This window comes from Pelodiscus sinensis, chromosome 6 (assembly GCF_049634645.1).
Source record: "Pelodiscus sinensis isolate JC-2024 chromosome 6, ASM4963464v1, whole genome shotgun sequence".
NCBI classification, from domain to species: domain Eukaryota; kingdom Metazoa; phylum Chordata; order Testudines; family Trionychidae; genus Pelodiscus; species Pelodiscus sinensis.
The window spans coordinates 1672279-1690513 of NC_134716.1; the positions used below are offsets into that span (position 1 = coordinate 1672279).

The 18235-nt window shown below is 45.3% G+C and overlaps 1 protein-coding gene across 2 annotated transcripts in view; it reads left to right on the forward strand.

Moving 5' to 3' along the window:
* Positions 1–3649: 3649 nt before the first annotated feature.
* The window catches only part of RNF38 (ring finger protein 38), a 155039-nt gene continuing 140453 nt past the window's right edge, over positions 3650–18235 (forward strand). The window contains exon 1 of one of the 2 annotated variants that reach the window (XM_075931273.1): positions 3650–4554. In XM_075931273.1, coding sequence (XP_075787388.1) covers positions 4077–4554 — 478 coding nt within the window. In that variant the 5' untranslated portion in view covers positions 3650–4076. The remainder of the gene's footprint in view (positions 4555–18235) is intronic. The other variant, XM_075931272.1, reaches the window with a different exon arrangement.

The following is an 18235-nucleotide window of genomic DNA, read 5'->3' on the forward strand; positions in this document are numbered from 1 at the left end:
AATGAAATGATGCATGGTATCATCTCAGATAGTAGGAAAATGATGTCTTTTATGTAACCCTGCACTGAAAAAAACCAGGTCTAACCCAACGGTCATATTACCAAAAAAGAGACTTGGTTTACATTTAAACTAACTTACTAAGGAAATACAATATAAGTCCAGTAGTAAATAAACCATAGTGCACCAGAAACTGTGAGTTTTACAGTTATGTAACCTAGATCCACATATTAAAAGTACAGCTTGTGTTGACCTTCCAGGTGATCTGCAGTCTTCTCGTTTCTACTGGAAAGACACGACTTTGAGTGCAGATAAGATGAATGGCTAAAGTAGCTTCATAATGCAGAGCTATCTTTTCTTTGCCTATTTATGGAGGCAAATTAATAGAGTGAGCCCCTTTGGAAACTTGTTCTTTAGAAAAGAAATCCCCCTATGTGTTGACTCTACATTTTTTGAGGGCTTGTGAAGGGATGAATCTGTGCTATGACTCAGTAATATGTGGTATTAAAAGCACTAGAACAATTTAAAGCAGCTTTCCCAAAGGAATGGACTGGAAGATGTCACCAATAGTTGCCCTCCAAATCCTCTTCTTCCTTTCATTGCCTGCCTCCATAATCTTCATGTGGTTGTGTGGATTGTGAAGGGGCCTGGATGGTCCACTAAGTTGAGGAGTGGGGAGAGAAGAAGGCTCGTTTGCATTTGTTTTCCGTGTGTGTGTGTGGGGTTCTTGCTAACATTTTCAAGGCACTGAGGTGTGGGGAGCTAGCAAATTAATGCAAAGAGGCCTCAGTCGTTAACTGGTGGACATGTGCACTAATTCTCTGCATTAGCCTGCAGGAAGAAGTACAGGTTGAACCTCTGCAGACTGTCATTCTTTGGTCCAGGTACATCCATGGTCCAGCATGGTTTTAGTTAGCTAGGGTGTGGCCGAGTTTCCTGAGATCCCTTCAAGTTTGTTTGCAGCCACCAGTTCTGGCCCTCAGTGTTCTGTGCTGTTATTTAGATCTAATGTACCCCTCAATGTCTTCTTTGAGCCCAGGAAGCAGTGGAAGTGTTGGTAACCCTGCTAGGCAATATTGACCTCTCGTGATTCAGCAAATTCTCTGGTTCCGCTCTAGTCAGGTCCCCAGAATGCTGGACTAGAGAGGTTCAACCTGTAGTCCTGCCAGGCAAGTGTTGACAAGATGATGTTTCTTCATATAGAGTAAAAAAAAAAAATGGTGTGGGAGTACATGTTCACATTCACTGGTCTACAGAGGAAAGGTTGCTCTTGATGGGGCCTATCTAGTGATGGGTTTTAACTGTTACAATACTTTAAAAAGAAAAAGTAGCAGAAGCTCTTCCTTCTCTAGTTTGTCCAATGTGTTATGTAAAGACGGCATTGTCACAATGCAGCATGCAATGAATAAGATTTTGCTACGTTTAGATAAAGAGCCAAAGTAAATGTCCTTATTAATATACAATACAATGGATATTTCCTTCCAGGTAGTAAATCCCATTGTTGGTTCCCAATATTTTCTTTTTTTCAGTAAAATATATCACTTTTTCACATCATTTTCTTTACTATCCCTGTAAATTTTATGCTTTTTAAAAAATGAGTAACATTGCAAATGTGTGCATTTCCTCTAACATGCACAACTACGGTAAGGATTTTCATTGTAAGGAAAAAAGTAATTGCTACCCACTTGGTATCTTTTCATGTATAAGGTAAAGATATTTGTCACTAGTATGTTACCAACACAATATGCTGTATATTGCAGAACACTCACATATTGTAACTAATTAAAGTTTATTTATTGAATCTCTATTTAGAATGGGAATGTCAATTTAATTTGTAGCACCAAGAGACAGTGAATTGCAGGTTTGAAGAAATTTACTCCTTCCAAAACAAAAACTGCATTTTTGGAAGCAAATCAAGGTAATTTAAAGGTCTTGTCTTAGTCTAGCCAAACATTTCAATTTCTTGTTCTTAAACAAAATTAACTGTTTGTCTTTCAGGACACCTTTCCTGATTGATTTTGACAGCAGAACTGGGCATCACTATGCTAATTAAACATCTGGGATTATTAAACGAAAATTAATCTTCCTGCAGGAGGAGCCTGCATTGGTTGAATGTAACCCCCATGAGAATTTGAAGTCCTACTGCACTCTCGGCGGATGAGAGAGCCCTTTCTCTGAAGGCAGCTAATTGACCTGACAGAAAGGCAAGAGGGTCTGAAGCCACTAACCGATTAAGCACACACTTCTCACTCATAAGGAAAATTAAAAAGGGGGGCAGTTTCCAAGATTACTCTTTAATCCTGAAAACACACGCACCCCTTCCTTATACTCTGCATACTCAGCAAGGTGCAAATTCTCCTACGCTCACCAGCCTCCCACATTAAATCTACATGCGTTCATTTTTTGCAACACTGGGGGGGGGGGGTGGTCAGCCGGTGCACTTCGGAAGGCTGGCTTTGCTCCCGGGGCAGGTCGGTGAGCGGCACAAGGGCGGACGTGGGCAGGCTCTCACCGCAGCATTGCTCAGAGCCATGCACCCACCCCCTGCTGCAGGGCTCCCGGGGTCTAGGAGCAGCCAGCAGTGGGGCGGGTTCTGGATGACTAAATTGGGGGCAGTTCAGCAGCAGCCAGTCCCAGCCCTGACCACGGGCAGTTCTTTCCCCAGCCCCTGCTTGGCATTTGTAAATCATTGCTTCCTTGCCCTCCCCCACCGCCTGCAGCCCCACCTCTGCCCGGCGGCTGCTCGCCCAGCCCTGCAGCCTGCCTCTCCCCCCTGGTCGCGCGTGATGGATGGCGAGTCGGCCCCGGAGCCGAGCTAACAGCCCTGTGCAATCGCCCAGCCGCCCAATCGATCGCAGCCCCCTGCCGAGCGTGCCAGCTGCACCGGGAGAGGCACAATGGTGAAGCAACCCTCTTCCCCGTGGGCAATGCAGCTTTCGTGCTCTCCACGCCTCCCGGGCCAGGGATTGCACACGCGGGTCCCTTTAGCGGTGCTTCAAGCCACCCTGCTCCCCCCCCTCCCCCGGGATGCTGCCTGCGGCTGGGAAGGGAGCCCTTTCTTTGCAGCAGGCACGCATGGGAGAAGCGGGAGCTGGGGGAAAGCACCATCGCTCCGGGCTCCCCTGCGCGGCTGGGAACAAAGGGGGAAAAGTGAAGGGGGCGAGGATGATTCCGGGCTCTGCGCGTTGGGTCTGCGCGGGGCTTTCCAGGGCTGGGGCTCGCTGCACGGATCCCCCCTCTCCGCGGGCAGCGTGGGTCCCGGGAGCCCGTCCGCCCTGGGGCGCCAAAGGCAGATCCATGGAGGGTCTGTGCAGACAGGTCGCAGCCCCTCCACAGCCCCTAATAAAAGAGCAGCTCGTGGCAGGAGGGGGGCTGGAACAAGCACACACACGCGCCTGCTCCACTGTCGCTCGCCGAGCCCCCGCGTGTCCAGAGCCGCGCGGCGGGGCGCCCCGGCGAGCTCTGGGTTGGGGGCAGAGCCCCCCGGGAGCAGGGCGGGTGGGGGGAGCGCCAGCAAGCCTGGGCACGGCGCTGCAAAGGGCTCTCCGCCGCAGCAAGGAGCAGAGCCGGGCTGGGTCCCGAGCTGCCAGGGCGGGGGAGGCCGAGCAAGGGGGGGGGAGAAAAGTTTGCGGGTTTGCCGGGGCGGGCCGGCGGGGAGCCCCTGGCCCGGCCGGGGAAGCTCTGCCCCTCGCTGGCAGGCTCCGGGCGGGCTGGGCACGGAAGTGGGAAGGCGCAGGGCTGGCTGCGAGCGAGCGGGGCGCTCCGCGGGCTAATTTATGCGGGGCGGCGGGGGCAGGGCAGCGCCGGGGGACGGAGCCAGCGCAGAGTTTCTTTCCCTGGGCGGCGGCTGAAGCGGCGGCAACTTCTTGCCGTGCCCGGGCGCGGCGCCCCAGCCAGGCCGGGGAGGCGGGCCGAGGCGCGCACAAAGGCGGCTGGGAGCCGGGCGAGGCGCTGCCAGGAGGGCGGCGGGCAGGGAGCGGGCCCCGCGGCGCCTTTGTCTGCGCCCTTGCGCCGAGCCCCCCCCCCCAAAGTAAGTTTCCCCGGCGGCCCCCCGCCCCCGGGGACACCCGGCCCCGCCGATGCCGATCGCCGCCAGCTCGCAGCCCCGCGCGGCGCCGCCCGACGCCCGCCTCTTCCCCCCGGCCCGCCTGCGGGAGCGGGACCCCGCCAAGCAGGGGGGCGCCGAGGAGCCGCGGGCCGCCGGGCGCCTGGACCCCCCCGGCCAGGCCGGCGAGGCGGCCCCGGCAGCCGGGCTGAGCGGCAGAGCGGCGGCCCCGCCCGCCGCCCCCTTCCTGCCGGCCCCGCCGCCCGCCTTCCCCTCCGCGCTGCCGCCGGCCCCCGCCGCCGCCTCCCCGCCGGCCCCCTTCCTGCTGCTGGAGCCGCCCCGCACCCGCGCCCGCTCCCGCTCCGGCTTCCTCGCCCTCGCCATGAGCGGCGCCGCCGCGCACTTCCCGCCGCCGCCCCTCCACGGGCCCGGCCTGCCGGAGCAGGGCGCCCGCAGCCAGGGCAGAGGCAGCCCCGCCGGCCTCGGGCACCCCCGGGCCGCCCCCGCGCCAGGTAACGGGGACGGGCGGCCGGAGGGGAAGGGGAGGGGAGGGGGAAGGGAGGGTGTCCTGAGGGGGAGTGGGCGGTGGGGGGGGGGGAAGGGAGGGTGTCCTGAGGGGGAGTGGGCGGTGGGGGGGGGGGAAGGGAGGGTGTCCTGAGGGGGAGTGGGCGGTGGGGGGGGGGGAAGGGAGGGTGTCCTGAGGGGGAGTGGGCGGTGGGGGGGGGGGAAGGGAGGGTGTCCTGAGGGGGAGTGGGCGGTGGGGGGGGGGGGAAGGGAGGGTGTCCTGAGGGGGAGTGGGCGGTGGGGGGGGGGAGAAAGGGAGGGTGTCCTGAGGGGGAGTGGGCGGTGGGGGGGGGAGAAAGGGAGGGTGTCCTGAGGGGGAGTGGGCGGTGGGGGGGGGAGAAAGGGAGGGTGTCCTGAGGGGGAGTGGGCGGTGGGGGGGGGAGAAAGGGAGGGTGTCTTGGGGGGGAGTGGGGGGAGAAAGGGAGGGTGTCCTGAGGGGGAAGGGAGGGTGTCCTGAGGGGGGGAGTTGGTGCCGTGGGGGGGGGGGAAAGGGAGGGTGTCCTGAGGGGGAGGGGGAAGGGAGGGTGTCCTGAGGGGGGGAGTTGGTGCCGTGGGGGGGGGGGGGAAGGGAGGGTGTCCTGAGGGGGAGGGGGAAGGGAGGGTGTCCTGAGGGGGGGAGTTGGTGCCGTGGGGGGGGAAATGGAGGGTGTCCTGAGGGGGAAGGGAGGGTGTCCTGAGGGGGGGAGTGGGCGCTGGGGGGGGAGAAAGGGAGGGTGTCCTGAGGGGAGGGAGAGTGGGTGCTGTTGGGGGAAGGGAGGGTGGGCAGTGTAGGTAGAGGGAGGGTTTCCTGATGCGGAGTTGAGGTTCTGGGGGAATGTGTGGCAGCAGGGATGTGATGGGGAGTAGGTGGGAGTATATGAGGAGTGGGATGCATGGAGGATGGAGTGGGTGTGCTGAGGAGGTAGAAGGGAGGGAGGTCTGGGGAGTGGGTGTGCAGGAGTAACAGTGAATGTGAGGGGAATGATAAGGGGTGTAGAGGGAGTGGGTGCTGGATAGGGCACAAGGGGACTAAAGAGATTGGGGGAGGCCTTGCTTGGGATGTGCGGGGGGATGGTAAAAATGGGAGTATGCTTGAGGGACAGGGAGAGGTTGCTGGGACTTGAGGTGGTGGTGGTGGTGGTATGAGGGAGACTGAAGAGTTTGGTGGTGCAGGGTGGGCCATAAAAGATTATAGAGATAGCAGCCCTCTTTGTTTTTCCAAAGTTGACACAATCTGTAACACTTCTGTAGAGTTGTACAGCCTTACTTCTTCCAAGCACTCACTCTGTGTGTATCTGTCCCCATACGGGACATGACATGTCTCTTTTCTGTGTGGTGGTGGGTGGGTGTATATATAATATCAGACATTAAACGTGCTTTCTGCTTACTCGTGGGAAGTTCCATGTGGAGAGATGGAGACACACATGCGTGGAGGTGTTTTTCTGCCCCCTACTCACCGCAAATTGGGGGTTTCCCTGTTTCTAATCTGCCCCATTTCTGTCTCTTCCCCCCCCCCCTCCGATTTTTATGGACACTCACAGTGTCATCACCTCATTGCTTTAGTCTGTGTGACAAGTCCCCAGGATGACGTGGGAACAGCACAGAAGAGATGGTCAGGGCCTTAGGGAAATGACTTTAAAGGAAGTATCTTGAATGAATACAGCAAAGTAAATAAGCTGGTTGTGATTTTATTCAAGTTTTGACTAAAGTAGCTTTCAGAACAGCTGAAACATTTATGCTGATCAAAGTGAGAAATAGACTGGCCAAGTTCATTGTGGATCTGTGAAATCTACAAGACTGCCACTGAGGTCTTTCCTTTGCATATTTACTCCCAGTATTTGTGATGCTGGAATGAATGAATGGTTTGCCAAATGATGCTGTGTAATTCTCTTGTTGCATGTAGTCAGTTGGAGTAATCTACGCTGTATAGACTATTCTAAAAGTTAGTATACAAGCATTTAAAATTATTCCTTTGAGAGGTTTCAGGTTTTTTTTGTTGGTGTCAGATGCATGATTATAAATTATACTATTGTGGTAGATACACTATAGTACAGTAACTATAGTTGAAGTGGAGAGTGCACATTTGTAACTAATATGATGAGCTTTCTCTTCATTTTTCCTATAGTAGGTCTCTTAACTTATTTGACCGTACTTTATCTGTACATTGGCCATGCCTTCATACAATATTTTGTTAAATACAGACCCGGAATCCTTTGACAGAACAACTTTGTTAATAATACGCTATAGTATAGGGTATCCATTAAACATGGTTGTTCATGGCTAGCACTGACTACTGTGGGAAAGACACAAAACTGACTCTTAGTATTAAGACTATTAGTATTAAAACTGACTTAGTATCTTTTGTGAGCAACTGTACATGTTAAATACTCTTATTTAATACTAATGAGAATTTGTGACTGCTTTAATTTTTGCTGCCCAACAGCTTTTTGTCTTGGCATCAGAAAATCATACCATTCTGATTTTTGTACAGTATTTAGTTTGGGAAGAAAATGACAGTCAGTAAGCAGTGATGTTTAGTTTTGAAAATATATAGGAGAGGAATTGCCATGTCTAATCCAAAACAGAGGCTAACTCATCTTTCCTTAATTTCTGATAAATATACCAACTAAAAATGTGTGCATTCTTGTATATCTTTGTTATGTTGGAATTGGAAAATTCCCTTTTTCTTTTGGAAATATTATGTCGTCTTAATTTTCATTTTATATTGGGCCTGACTCATTATTCATTCATTCATTTATTTATTTATTTATTATTTATTTTTAGCCAGGTCTGTTTTCTGTTACAAATGACTGAACGGCATTATCCCAGTGAAGAACAGTTTTTGCCAGCTTCATTAAACTTTATTTTGGTGCTGAAATGTTAAGGCATCAAATAGGGATGTTAGTGAGTAGTTGACTACCCAATAGCTGACTGATGTATCACCTACTCGCTTCTCTCCCCCTCCCCAGGTCTCTGTGAGAAGTAGCAAGGGGGGCGATAAACAGGAGCCAGTGCTAGGAGGAGCCGGCTTAAAAGCTGATTCTCTCCAGCACCAACTCAGTGGTGTCACCGGCCCCCCTCCCGCTACCTCTGTCGGAGGCAGCCTGGATGGATACGGGAGGCTCCTGCGAAGCAGCCTCTGCCTGTGGTGGGTTGAGGCTCGCCCTATTCGTAGTAGCCTGGGCTACAGGGGCTGCTCTAGGGGCTGCTTTAGATCGCAAACAGGGGCAGGAAGTGAAGCCCGTGGCCAGGGATGGCCACTGTGAGCAGGGGCTGTTAGACTCAGTGTGAGCCGGGACCGAGGAGTCCCAGCTCACTCTGGTCTGGGACGCTGCACCTCTGCATTTTAAGTGTAGTAAGAGCTGCTGGGCTCTTACTACATTTAAAATGCAGAGCCACAGCACAGATGGCTCCCGGAACCAGCATAGAATACTGCTCAGTCCCAGCTCAAGCTGGCTCCTGGAGAGCGGTCCTTACAAATCGATTACTTGATTCATCAGTATCGACTACACGATTAGTCAAATAACAGCAACTCAACATTCCCAACCTCAAACCTGCAAATATTCAAATGCATGTACTTAACATTAAAGCAGGTGAGTGGTTTCCTTGACTTCAGGAGGGACCCTTCGGTGTTTAAAGCAGGTGTATGGTTACAGGATTGGAGTCTGTGATGTTTTCTCTCTTCAGAGTTGTGTATAGCACTAGGAATTTTACTGTATCTTTATTAAGTCACTAACTGTCACAGGCATAGGATGAGAGCAAAGAATGAGAAATCTTTTAAAGTGGGGTTAAAAGCTGTATGTCCTCTCCTAGGACATACATTTTTTAATGTATGCTGATGTTTTGTGGTTTGTTTCCTTAGAGAGTGGGGAGGTGATTTGCAGAACTGGTACAAGTTTTACTTTAAAATGAGCTATATAAGTATTTTATAAATAGCTGAATATATTTATGTTGGAGTTTATTATTGGAATTTGTACTGAAGAGACATCAACTTAAAATCGTACTTCTATTTGTTTGTTTTACCTATTATTTCTAATGGTAAAACCTAAGATTACTGAAAAATATGTTTTTGTTTTACTTGTATATCGTCAGTTTCCCTGTTGTTGCTCTATGAAAGGCCCACACAAGCATAGAAATTATATTTAATAGGAAAAACATATTTGTAAAGTACAAAAATTGGCAAGTTTGGGGAGCAGCTGTTTTACTTGAAACTATTTCTATTTTTTTTAAATCTATTATACTTGTTGACGTAAACCAAAAATTTTGCTTTCTTAAAGGTGCACCTAACTTCCTGACACTTTCAACAACTGGCATGGTAAAGCTAACAATGAAAAATTTGAAATTGTATATTTTCTGCAATTTGAAATATGTCACGGTTACAGAGAAGAAATGTAATCTTTATAGGTGAAGTGTTCATCATAATCTTTGTAACAGTAACTTTAAAGCCTGGTGCCAGTACTGAATTAGACTGAATGCCTTTTCTTCAGCCTTCTCTGAGAAGAGGAGGGGCTGGATTTATTTATTAACCCAAACCTTTTGCTTAAAAACTCACTTAAACTACAGTTCCTCATTGTTGGACTGAGGAACGCTTGCAGGGCCTGTGTATAAAAATAGTATTTATAACCTCTCTTAAGGCCAGATTCTTCAAAAGAGATTAGCTCCTATTTAGGGAGTTGCTGGGTATTAACACACTTAAAAATGTGGCCATTTAAAACTGGGTCTTCTGAAAAATGTGTCTGTTTAATCAGTTTTCCATCAAAGCCTCTATCATTAGTCTTAAAAAAATACACTTTAAGACCACAATTCTGCAAACATTTATGCATGTGCTTAGCTTTGCTACCATATGCTGAAGCATTTACAGTATATGGGTCAAAATTGTGTTTTGTTTTACAGTTGATAAAGGTTTTCTGTTAACTATTATTTTCAATAATGTGATTATCAGTTAGTTTTCTCTTTAATAGAGTTTCTGTTCTCAAAGAATTGAAATAACAGTATTATGAACTTATATTTAGATTTCAATATTAAGAAATCGTAGTACAGACCAAGTCAGAATCTGTCACTGACAATTACTGCCCTCTTAAAATGTTTAGTGGAGTATTGGATTTTTTGGTTTCTCATCTGTGTTTTTCCATTAAATGTACATGTCAACAGATGCAAAGGGCTTTATTCAAGATTGTCAAATTAATAAACGGGTAGTGGAACAGAAAACATAGAGCTGAACTGCTGACTCTTCTTTTCATCCAGGAAATTGATCCTGATCTTAAGAGGCACTTTCAGGCAGAAGTAGAGGAAAGTGCTTTACCTCCTGTCACTGTAGGCATATCTTGTAAGTGAAAAAGATGAGAACAGCTAGAGACATGGTTGTCAGTTGGTAAGGAGGTGTGGTTTTAAAGGGAAATGTAAATCCTTTTCACCTTCAATTCTTGTAAGATCTGATCTGTAAAATTATTTTTGTTATTGTGGTATCTGGAGAAGAGGGAACCTGAAAAACAATAACATATAAGAATAATGGACTTTCAGTGAGTGGTATACCAAGCATTTGAAAGGTGACTTTTCTTTGAAATGTTTCTACTTAGGAAAGCTACCTTTTTGGATGACTTCTGGTAGTTGCACTAAAATCAATTAACACTGCTTGCAATTTTCAGCCATGTTATATTTCAGTTTTAGATGGAATAATTCTAAAACTACAAATTAATAATGTTAAAGACTCAGATCTGTCAAAGCCTTACCATAGAATATTATTATAAGAGGTGGTGGGAGATACTTATTTGGGGGGCAGATAAGTAAGCAGCTGCTAAAAGTTTTAATCTGGAGGAATTGAAACTGCTGATCAAAGGATCAGTGCCTGTTTTCAAACATATGCAGAACAGCAGGGGTGCAATGGGATGGACTTGCTTGTAAGGGTGCTGTCACCATTTGTATTAAAATGCGGTGGAAAGCTCTGGCAATTCATAGCCATTTTGCCTGATGCAGTATATGCTAAACAGTTGTAATTTAAATACAGAAAACTCCCAATAAATTTCAGATTGTCGTGTGTGATTTTTTTTTTAATGCCCTTAGCAGTTATCTGTATGCAGTATGTATGGTTCTATTTTTGAATTGAAAAGCAGTTACAGTGGTTTTATGGGGAGTGTCATACTTAAATCTTGCATGCTCAGAGATGTGATTCTTACTTACGTTACATTGGTCCCTTCACAGCTTTATGACTCTCTTAAGTAGAGCAAGATGCAAGGATATCTCCTTAGTAATAAATGAAGCACATTCAGTACTTTGATTTGGTAGATAAATATCTGATCTTACACCTTTTCATATTCAAGGCTAGTGTATTTTAGGTGGGGTGAATGTAGTTTGATGAGAATTTATTCAGAATTGTAAACCAAGGGCATGTGGTACAGCCTAGTCTTTGGGTAGAAATTTTCTAGTATGGATAATAAATTATAATTTGAGTTCCCTGTATTATTTAGTAAAAACCTTGGGAAGTAGGTTGTTTTTCTTAAATCTTTAATTTCTGCTTCAGGTTCTTATTTAAGCACATTCTATGAAATTACCCATTTCAAGGATTTAAGCAGTTAGTATACTTTTAAGAAAGTTAATGCCCTTAACCTAGGTCCTAGGGGGAAAGATTTATGGGATTACTGTGGAAAATGTACACATTCATATGTACATTTGTTTTTATGCTGATTGTTTTCAGGTAATATTCGCCTGTGGATCATCTTGACTTAGCTTAGTTTCTTGAGCAAATTAAATATTTATTAATACATGGTGAATATAAATATGTTCAGATAATCAGGAAAAGGTACTGTGAAGAGATGGTATACCATGTCAGAGAGATGTTGTGTTTTGTTGGAACATGTTACATTGGTTATAGGGTGTATGGAAGACAGGTGATGGCAGTTGCTTGGACTAGCTGTTGCTGCTAGGGTTGCCAGATACCTTCACAAAAAATCCCGAACAGACAGGGAAAAATTGGTTGAGCCAAAAAAAAAAAGGGGGGGGGGTCACTGTGCCTTTAAATTACCACGCTCCTCACAGACACTGCCAGCCATCTTTTGAAGGGAAAAAAAGGTCACTGGGTCTTTAAATTACCAACCTCCTCACAGACACTGCCAGCCATCTTTTGAAGGGAAAAAAAGGTCACTGGGGTCTTTAAATTACCAAGCTCCTCGCTGCCCCCGCCCTCGCAGACGACGGTGGCCTTCTGTCCGAAGAAAACAGAAAATACCAGACATTTTACATGTCCGGTATTCTCTGTGTTTTTTTTTTTTTAACCGGATGGAAGGCCAAAATACCGAATTGTCCGGGCAAAAACCGGACACCTGGCAACCTTGGTTGTTACTTTTCTATAGAAAACAGAAACTGCTAACAAACTTATGTCTTTCAGACTTATGCTCATCATGTCTTTAGTCCGATAACATGATGGCTCTATTTTAGAGAACATTCTTTTTAAAATGGCAAGACAAATAGCTGTAGATAAACATTGACACAAACCACACTATTTGTGCAATTATTGGAATAGCAATGCTCTGAAAGCAATATTTGCTGGGGTAGAGTAGGGGAAATCTTTCATACTTAAGAAGAATCTGTGTTTTCTATTCCTGTAGGACGTATTACTATTTAATATTGGAAAGGGGGAGAGAGAAAGTACGTAATTTAAAAATATATCTTTGTTGTGCAGTATCAATTTAGATTGCTTAACAAGTTATCTGAAGGCCTAATTCAGCAAGATGCTGAGTGACCTCACTTCCCATTGATTTCAGTAAGACTACAAGGTCACTCAACTATCAGCCTTTAAAACATTAGAGGCAGTCTCCCTGGGTACAGAACAGTGTTGTGGTGTGTGCTGGCAGCCCATTTTGGATGGTATAAAAATTCTCTCTTAAATATTACTAGCTATTTTAGCTAAAACATGAACTCTGGTAAGCTACAGAATATATAAATATATTTGTATTGCTCAGTTTTTGTACGGTGTACACCCCTACCCCCAGATCTTGGCTACACTTGATGAAAGACTGTTACGTGCTTCAGTCAACAAGGGAACTATTGCAATGCATTGTGAAGGTAGTGGGTGTGACTATTCTCATTTTACAATGGTGTGTCAACATAGACTTTAGTGGAACTTATGCTTGCTTTACTTCTGTGTAAGTGAAAGGAGTGTCAAGCCTAGTGTCATAGGTAGCAGTTTTTAATAGCCTCTGTCCTTTTTTTAGTTTAGAAAATTAGTTTCTTCAAAGAAGTTGGGAAAAACAAAATTATTGGTTACAAGTCATTAACTGAGGCTGCGCTGTATTTCATTTAAACAAAGCTAGCCAAAAGAGGCACAGGTTCGTCCCCTCTCATAGCAACACTGAAAAAGTCTCAGTTTCTGAATGACTGAGTTCAGATAGCTATTCAGTTACCCTTCTTATGGATGGATAGTTATGGTTACATTCTTGAGTGTCTATGGTAAAACTTTCTCCTCTGTATGCAGTTTAATACATTTGAAACTCTGGTGTTCATATCTGTTTTATTACTGGGGCATAGTTTGTCTGAAGAATGCATCTGCTGCTTGAACTGCAACTAATTTATTCCAGTTAACATTACATTACATATAGAAAATAAGCAGAAGCCTTTGTGTTTTTCTTGTTTATATGTATATTATGCTTTAGGGCAGGCGGAGAGGCAGAAATATTGCACTTGACTTTCTGCTTGCACTTAAAGTGAAAAATAGTTTTGTCACCCAAAGGGAGCAGGAAGAAATGCTTTCACATGACTACTAATAAGCACGTCTGTGAACATTATATAACTCCCAGTTTAAAAAAAAAAAAACCAACAGGTTCAATTTTTAGAAAGATTTGCTTACCTTTTTATATATTTAATCTTGCCACTTGTTAACCACAAGATTATCTAGGTCTAGGCAAAATGAGGCCCTCGTGCATGCAAAATCTTTTTAATTCATGGTTTGATGTGAAAGATGGCATATTACATCTTGTTTCAACTGATACCATTGCTATCTCCGCTTCTTTCTTAAAATATCTGAAGCATGAGAATTATAGATAGCTTCTTGTTTGGTTTCTAATATTAATAAGAAATCTAGAAGGAGAGAGTTTTGATTATTAAAATATCAGTTAAATAAGAACTTTTCCCAACCTAAAAAAGGGGTGTAGTGCAGATGGAGGAAGTGACTGTATATAACAGGAGAGGATACAAGATATTAAAGAGCTAGTCTTAAAAGGTTTGTGATATTTAACATTTAGTTACAAATTATACTCTCTTCCCATCATGCTGGTGGCTTACTATTGTGATTGCAGTTAGAGATGAGATGGAAATGTGATTCTGTGCATATTTTTCAGTTGCTTTTTATTTGCTCTATTGATATCTTCTGGTTGAAATGGCATGTTTGTGCTGAAGTATGCTTTCTGTCTTGTGTGTGCACATGCACAAAGCATAATATATATCTCTTTGGCTGCTTTGAGCTACCTGAATGTGGAAAACATTTTTCAACTGGTGTGAAATATTGGTTGGTCCTTTAGTGCTCTCGTAATGTAACCATACAACTTTCGTTGAGCATTTATTTTTTTTCATTCTTCATGACATGTCAAATTCATGCTGACTGTCCCATTTGGAGTGGGAAATGGTTTTGAAATAGCAAAAAGATATTTTGAGTTTTGAGCATACTGAATGTTTTGTTTTTTCCGCTTCTGAGACACACACATGTTCCAGTTGTTCACTTTCTTAAAATAAACTCTGCCCCAACCTCCCCAATTGAAGGAATTGGAAATGACAGATGCAAGATCTATAGTTGCTGCTACCTACATGCCTGCCTTATTGAGGTTGAGGTTCAGTCTGCTAGCTCTCATCCAATGTTCTGTTTGGGTCCAGTGAAAAGGGATGTATGTCGTCAGCATACCAGTGGCATGACACTACAAAACATCTTGCTTGCTTCTGTATCTATGTGAAGATAACCCGTGTTCACCCGGCTGTTGAGTTTCTGTAACAGTCTTCTTGGGAATATCTCTTTCCTAGATGGATAGGTTTGTATGTAGAGGGTTTTATGTTTCAGCTCTTGATTAATCATAATGTTTGATTTAATTCTTGCTTAATAATCACCTTCGCAGTTATTCTACTAAAGTTTGTAAACTTTCGGTGCTCATAAACTAACCCAAACAAGCTAAAAGGAGCTTTTAATGCTGTGTGGCTTGGGCTAATTGCACAAACGTCAGGCACTCTTATTTAAGCTTGACACTTAATCTCTATTCCTCCTCTTTGTGTGTGTGTGTGTGTGTGTGTGTGTGTGTGTGTGTGTGTGTGTGTGTATATATATATATATATATATACACATAATTACAATAGAGCAGGGGTAATGAATAGGCAAACAGTGGGACAATTGGGACCACCAAACACTTTTGAATGACGCCACATTTTTACTACTTGCTTTTTAATTATTTTCTCTGGCGTTAGAACTTTGTATCTTAACCAAGATATTTGGATCTTGACAAAACATAGACTACCCTTGCAATAGGGTTTTCTCTTGCATGAGTGCACAATACAGGTTGACCCTCCCTAGTCCAACAACCTCAGGGCCTGCCTGGTGCCGAACCAGAGAATTGCTGAACCATGGGTGGTTAGTATTGTCTAGCAACTTTACCAACACTTCCACTGCTTACTGGGCTCTTAGAAGACATTAGGGGTAAATTAGAGCTAAATAACAGCACAGAACACTGAGTGCCGGGCCTGGTGGCTGTAAAGAAACTTTTTGGTACTGCGGGACACTTGGCCACACCCATAAGTAGACATCTGGCTAACTAAAATCATGCTGGACCACAGATGCTGCTGGACTAGAGAAGTTCAGTCTGTACCTAACAGAAATGAACTCTGAATTTCATGACTCATTAAATTAGAAGACTAGCCCATGGTCTAAATAACCCCTTCATAGGTTTCTTAATTTTTTTTTTAAAGGAATAGCCTATAGATTGTGTAATGTACCATGGAGGGGTGGGGAGACTGCTTGGCTGTGTCTACACTGGCATGAATTTCCGGAAATGCTTAAAACGGAATACTATTCAGTTTTCAGTTTTTCCGGAAAAGGAGCGTCTACATTGGCAGGCTGCTTTTCCGGAAAAGCGTCTGTGGCCAGTGTAGACGCGCTTTTCTGGAAAAGAGCCCCGATCGCCATTTTTGCAATCGGGGCTTTTTTCCGGAAAAGACTAATGGGCTGTCTACACTGGCCCTTTTCCGGAACAGTGTTCCAGAATAAGGACTTATGCCTGAGCGGAAACAGAATAGTTTTTCCGGAATAGCGGCTGATTTTGTACAGTAGAGCATCGTTGCTTTTCCGGAAATTCAAGGGCCAGTGTAGACAGCTCGCAGCTTATTCCGGAAAATCAGCAGCTTTTCCGGAATAAGTGGCCCAGTGTAGACACTGCCCCTATGTAACTGGTAGAGGTTGTGGCCAGTAACACTAATTGAAAAGATAACATTGCAGTTTCTGTGCTGGGAAAGATAAGGAGCACTTAATTACTACAGGTTGGACCTCCCTCGTTTGGCAGCATCGGGAGAATTTGCCGGACCAGGGGAAGTCTTCTGCCACCGGTCCCCAAGCCCATCGCCTGCTGCTGTTAGGCTGTCCCTGCAGACACACTGCCTTGCCCAACTGCTGCTGGCTCCCTAGGCAGCACAGGCTCCGGCTTCTGCTGCCAGGCTCTGGGCCCCATGCATTTGGAGGGCTGCCACGGTCTCTGGCCCTGTGCATCCAGGGTGCTGCTAGCAGGTGATCTGCTGGCCCTGTTGCCCTGCTCCGGCTGGCCCTCCTGCCCTTAGGCTCCTAGGTTCTCTGGCCCAGGACATCCATGATCCTACCGGAGGATGGATGTTGCCAGACCAGAGTGTGCTGGTTTTCAGAGGTACAACCTGTAGTAAGTGACCATGACTTGTAGTCAAACTGTTCCAAGGCTCTGGAAGTTCTAGGTGAAATACTGCTCCCTCACCATTGCTTATAGTTTGCTCTATGTACATGCGCATCAGTGAAGGGCATGCATGTGTGTGTTGCCTACAGCAAGTTACTGCTGTTCAGAACATCAACGTAGTCTTCTTTCTGTAATCGTTCAGCCCATAGAGACTTCATTAATGTACTTAATGCATGAAAGTGATCCCTCTGATTTAGCTAAGAATCCTCCTGCAGACATTTGCAGTGAGAGCTCTACTTTCTTTTAGCATGGGGTGGTGTGCTTTTAGCCTCTTCCTTACATAATCCGACTCTGTCGCCTTTTGGAGTTGGAGATGTTCTGCGGGTCTCTTGTTTGGGACCACTTTTTTTCTCTTCATAAATTGGTATAGCAGAAAGCCAAGCCAGAACAGCCGCCTTCTGCATGGAACTTCGAGGCAGGTTTTGTAGTAAGATGTTGCACTTTTTGGCTCTCAAGCTATGGGAGCATATGGATTCCTCATGGTGCAGAAACTGTGTGCATGTGTATGTTTAATACGTGAATATATTTTAAGCAAGGTTTTGATATTATACTTAAAAATGTTTACAAAATTGATAGGAAATATGGCAGATACTATGAAGTTCTTTTAAAATTATGCCTCTGGATTGAAGCATTTCAGAACTTTCAGAAATTCTCAATGCCCTATTCTTTTTTAGGGGAGAGGAAAAGCTCTTAACCAATTAAGAGAACAGTGTGTTAAAATGATCAAACTGTGTGACCGTAACATTCATACTTGTGAAGAAGTTTTCTGATCAATATGGTGTAAGCTGAAGTATCAATCTATAAGTTTAGAGAGTTTGTGCATCTGTCTGTGAGTCTGTTTGTTCAGGAACTTCTAAATGGTAAGAGGTAGGACCACCAAATTTGGTAGGCAGCTTTCTCTTATCCTACCTTTAAAGCAGATAAGGGTTTAGTTGTGTCTGGAAAATGGGATGTGCCAGTAAGAGTGGCCAGCTGGGGCCAGGGCTCTCCATATTGTCAGCCACTAGGCCAGGTAAGTGGTCCCCCTGCCCTAAAACCTCTGAGCAGCACCACCCTCGCCACCATAAGTGCCCTTTCCATTTCCTGTCTCTTCCCTGCCTCCAGCCCTTCCCCTCATGCGCAGCCCCCTCCCCTGAGGGTAAATCTTCTAGTTTACAAATAAAGAAGGAAATGCATGCTCTAAATTGATGTCCATTAACAAAAATGGGGAAAATTCTTTCCTCTTCTACTGAAACTTAAATGTTTTTTGAAAATGTTCAGCCTTTTTTTGTCTTGTGTTGTGCATGCTTTCACCACTCACCATGTAGTGCTTATACAAACTTCTAAACTATATTATTATACTTGGATATAATCAGGAAGATGTCCCATTGGTGTTCATTTCTAGGCGGGAGAAAAGTGTTTTTTTTCCAAGCTTTTTTAAGACTTCATGATGTATGTTTAATATTCTTTGTATTGTTATCTTACAAATTAATAAATTCTTCTGAGTTTGAGCCCTAATGCTCTTGTGGGTCTTAATTCGCAATGCTCATGCAGCTTGGTGTGTCAGCTGATGAAGCAATAAAGCACAAAAGTGCACGGTCAGCCAGTTAGATCCCCTTTCCTAGGGAGAGTTTTATCTCTTTATCAGTTTTCCTGAGACCAACATAAAAACATTTGTGTGTTGCCTTCTTGGCTCAGGTCTTTTCTACCCAGTCCTGGGGTCAAAGGA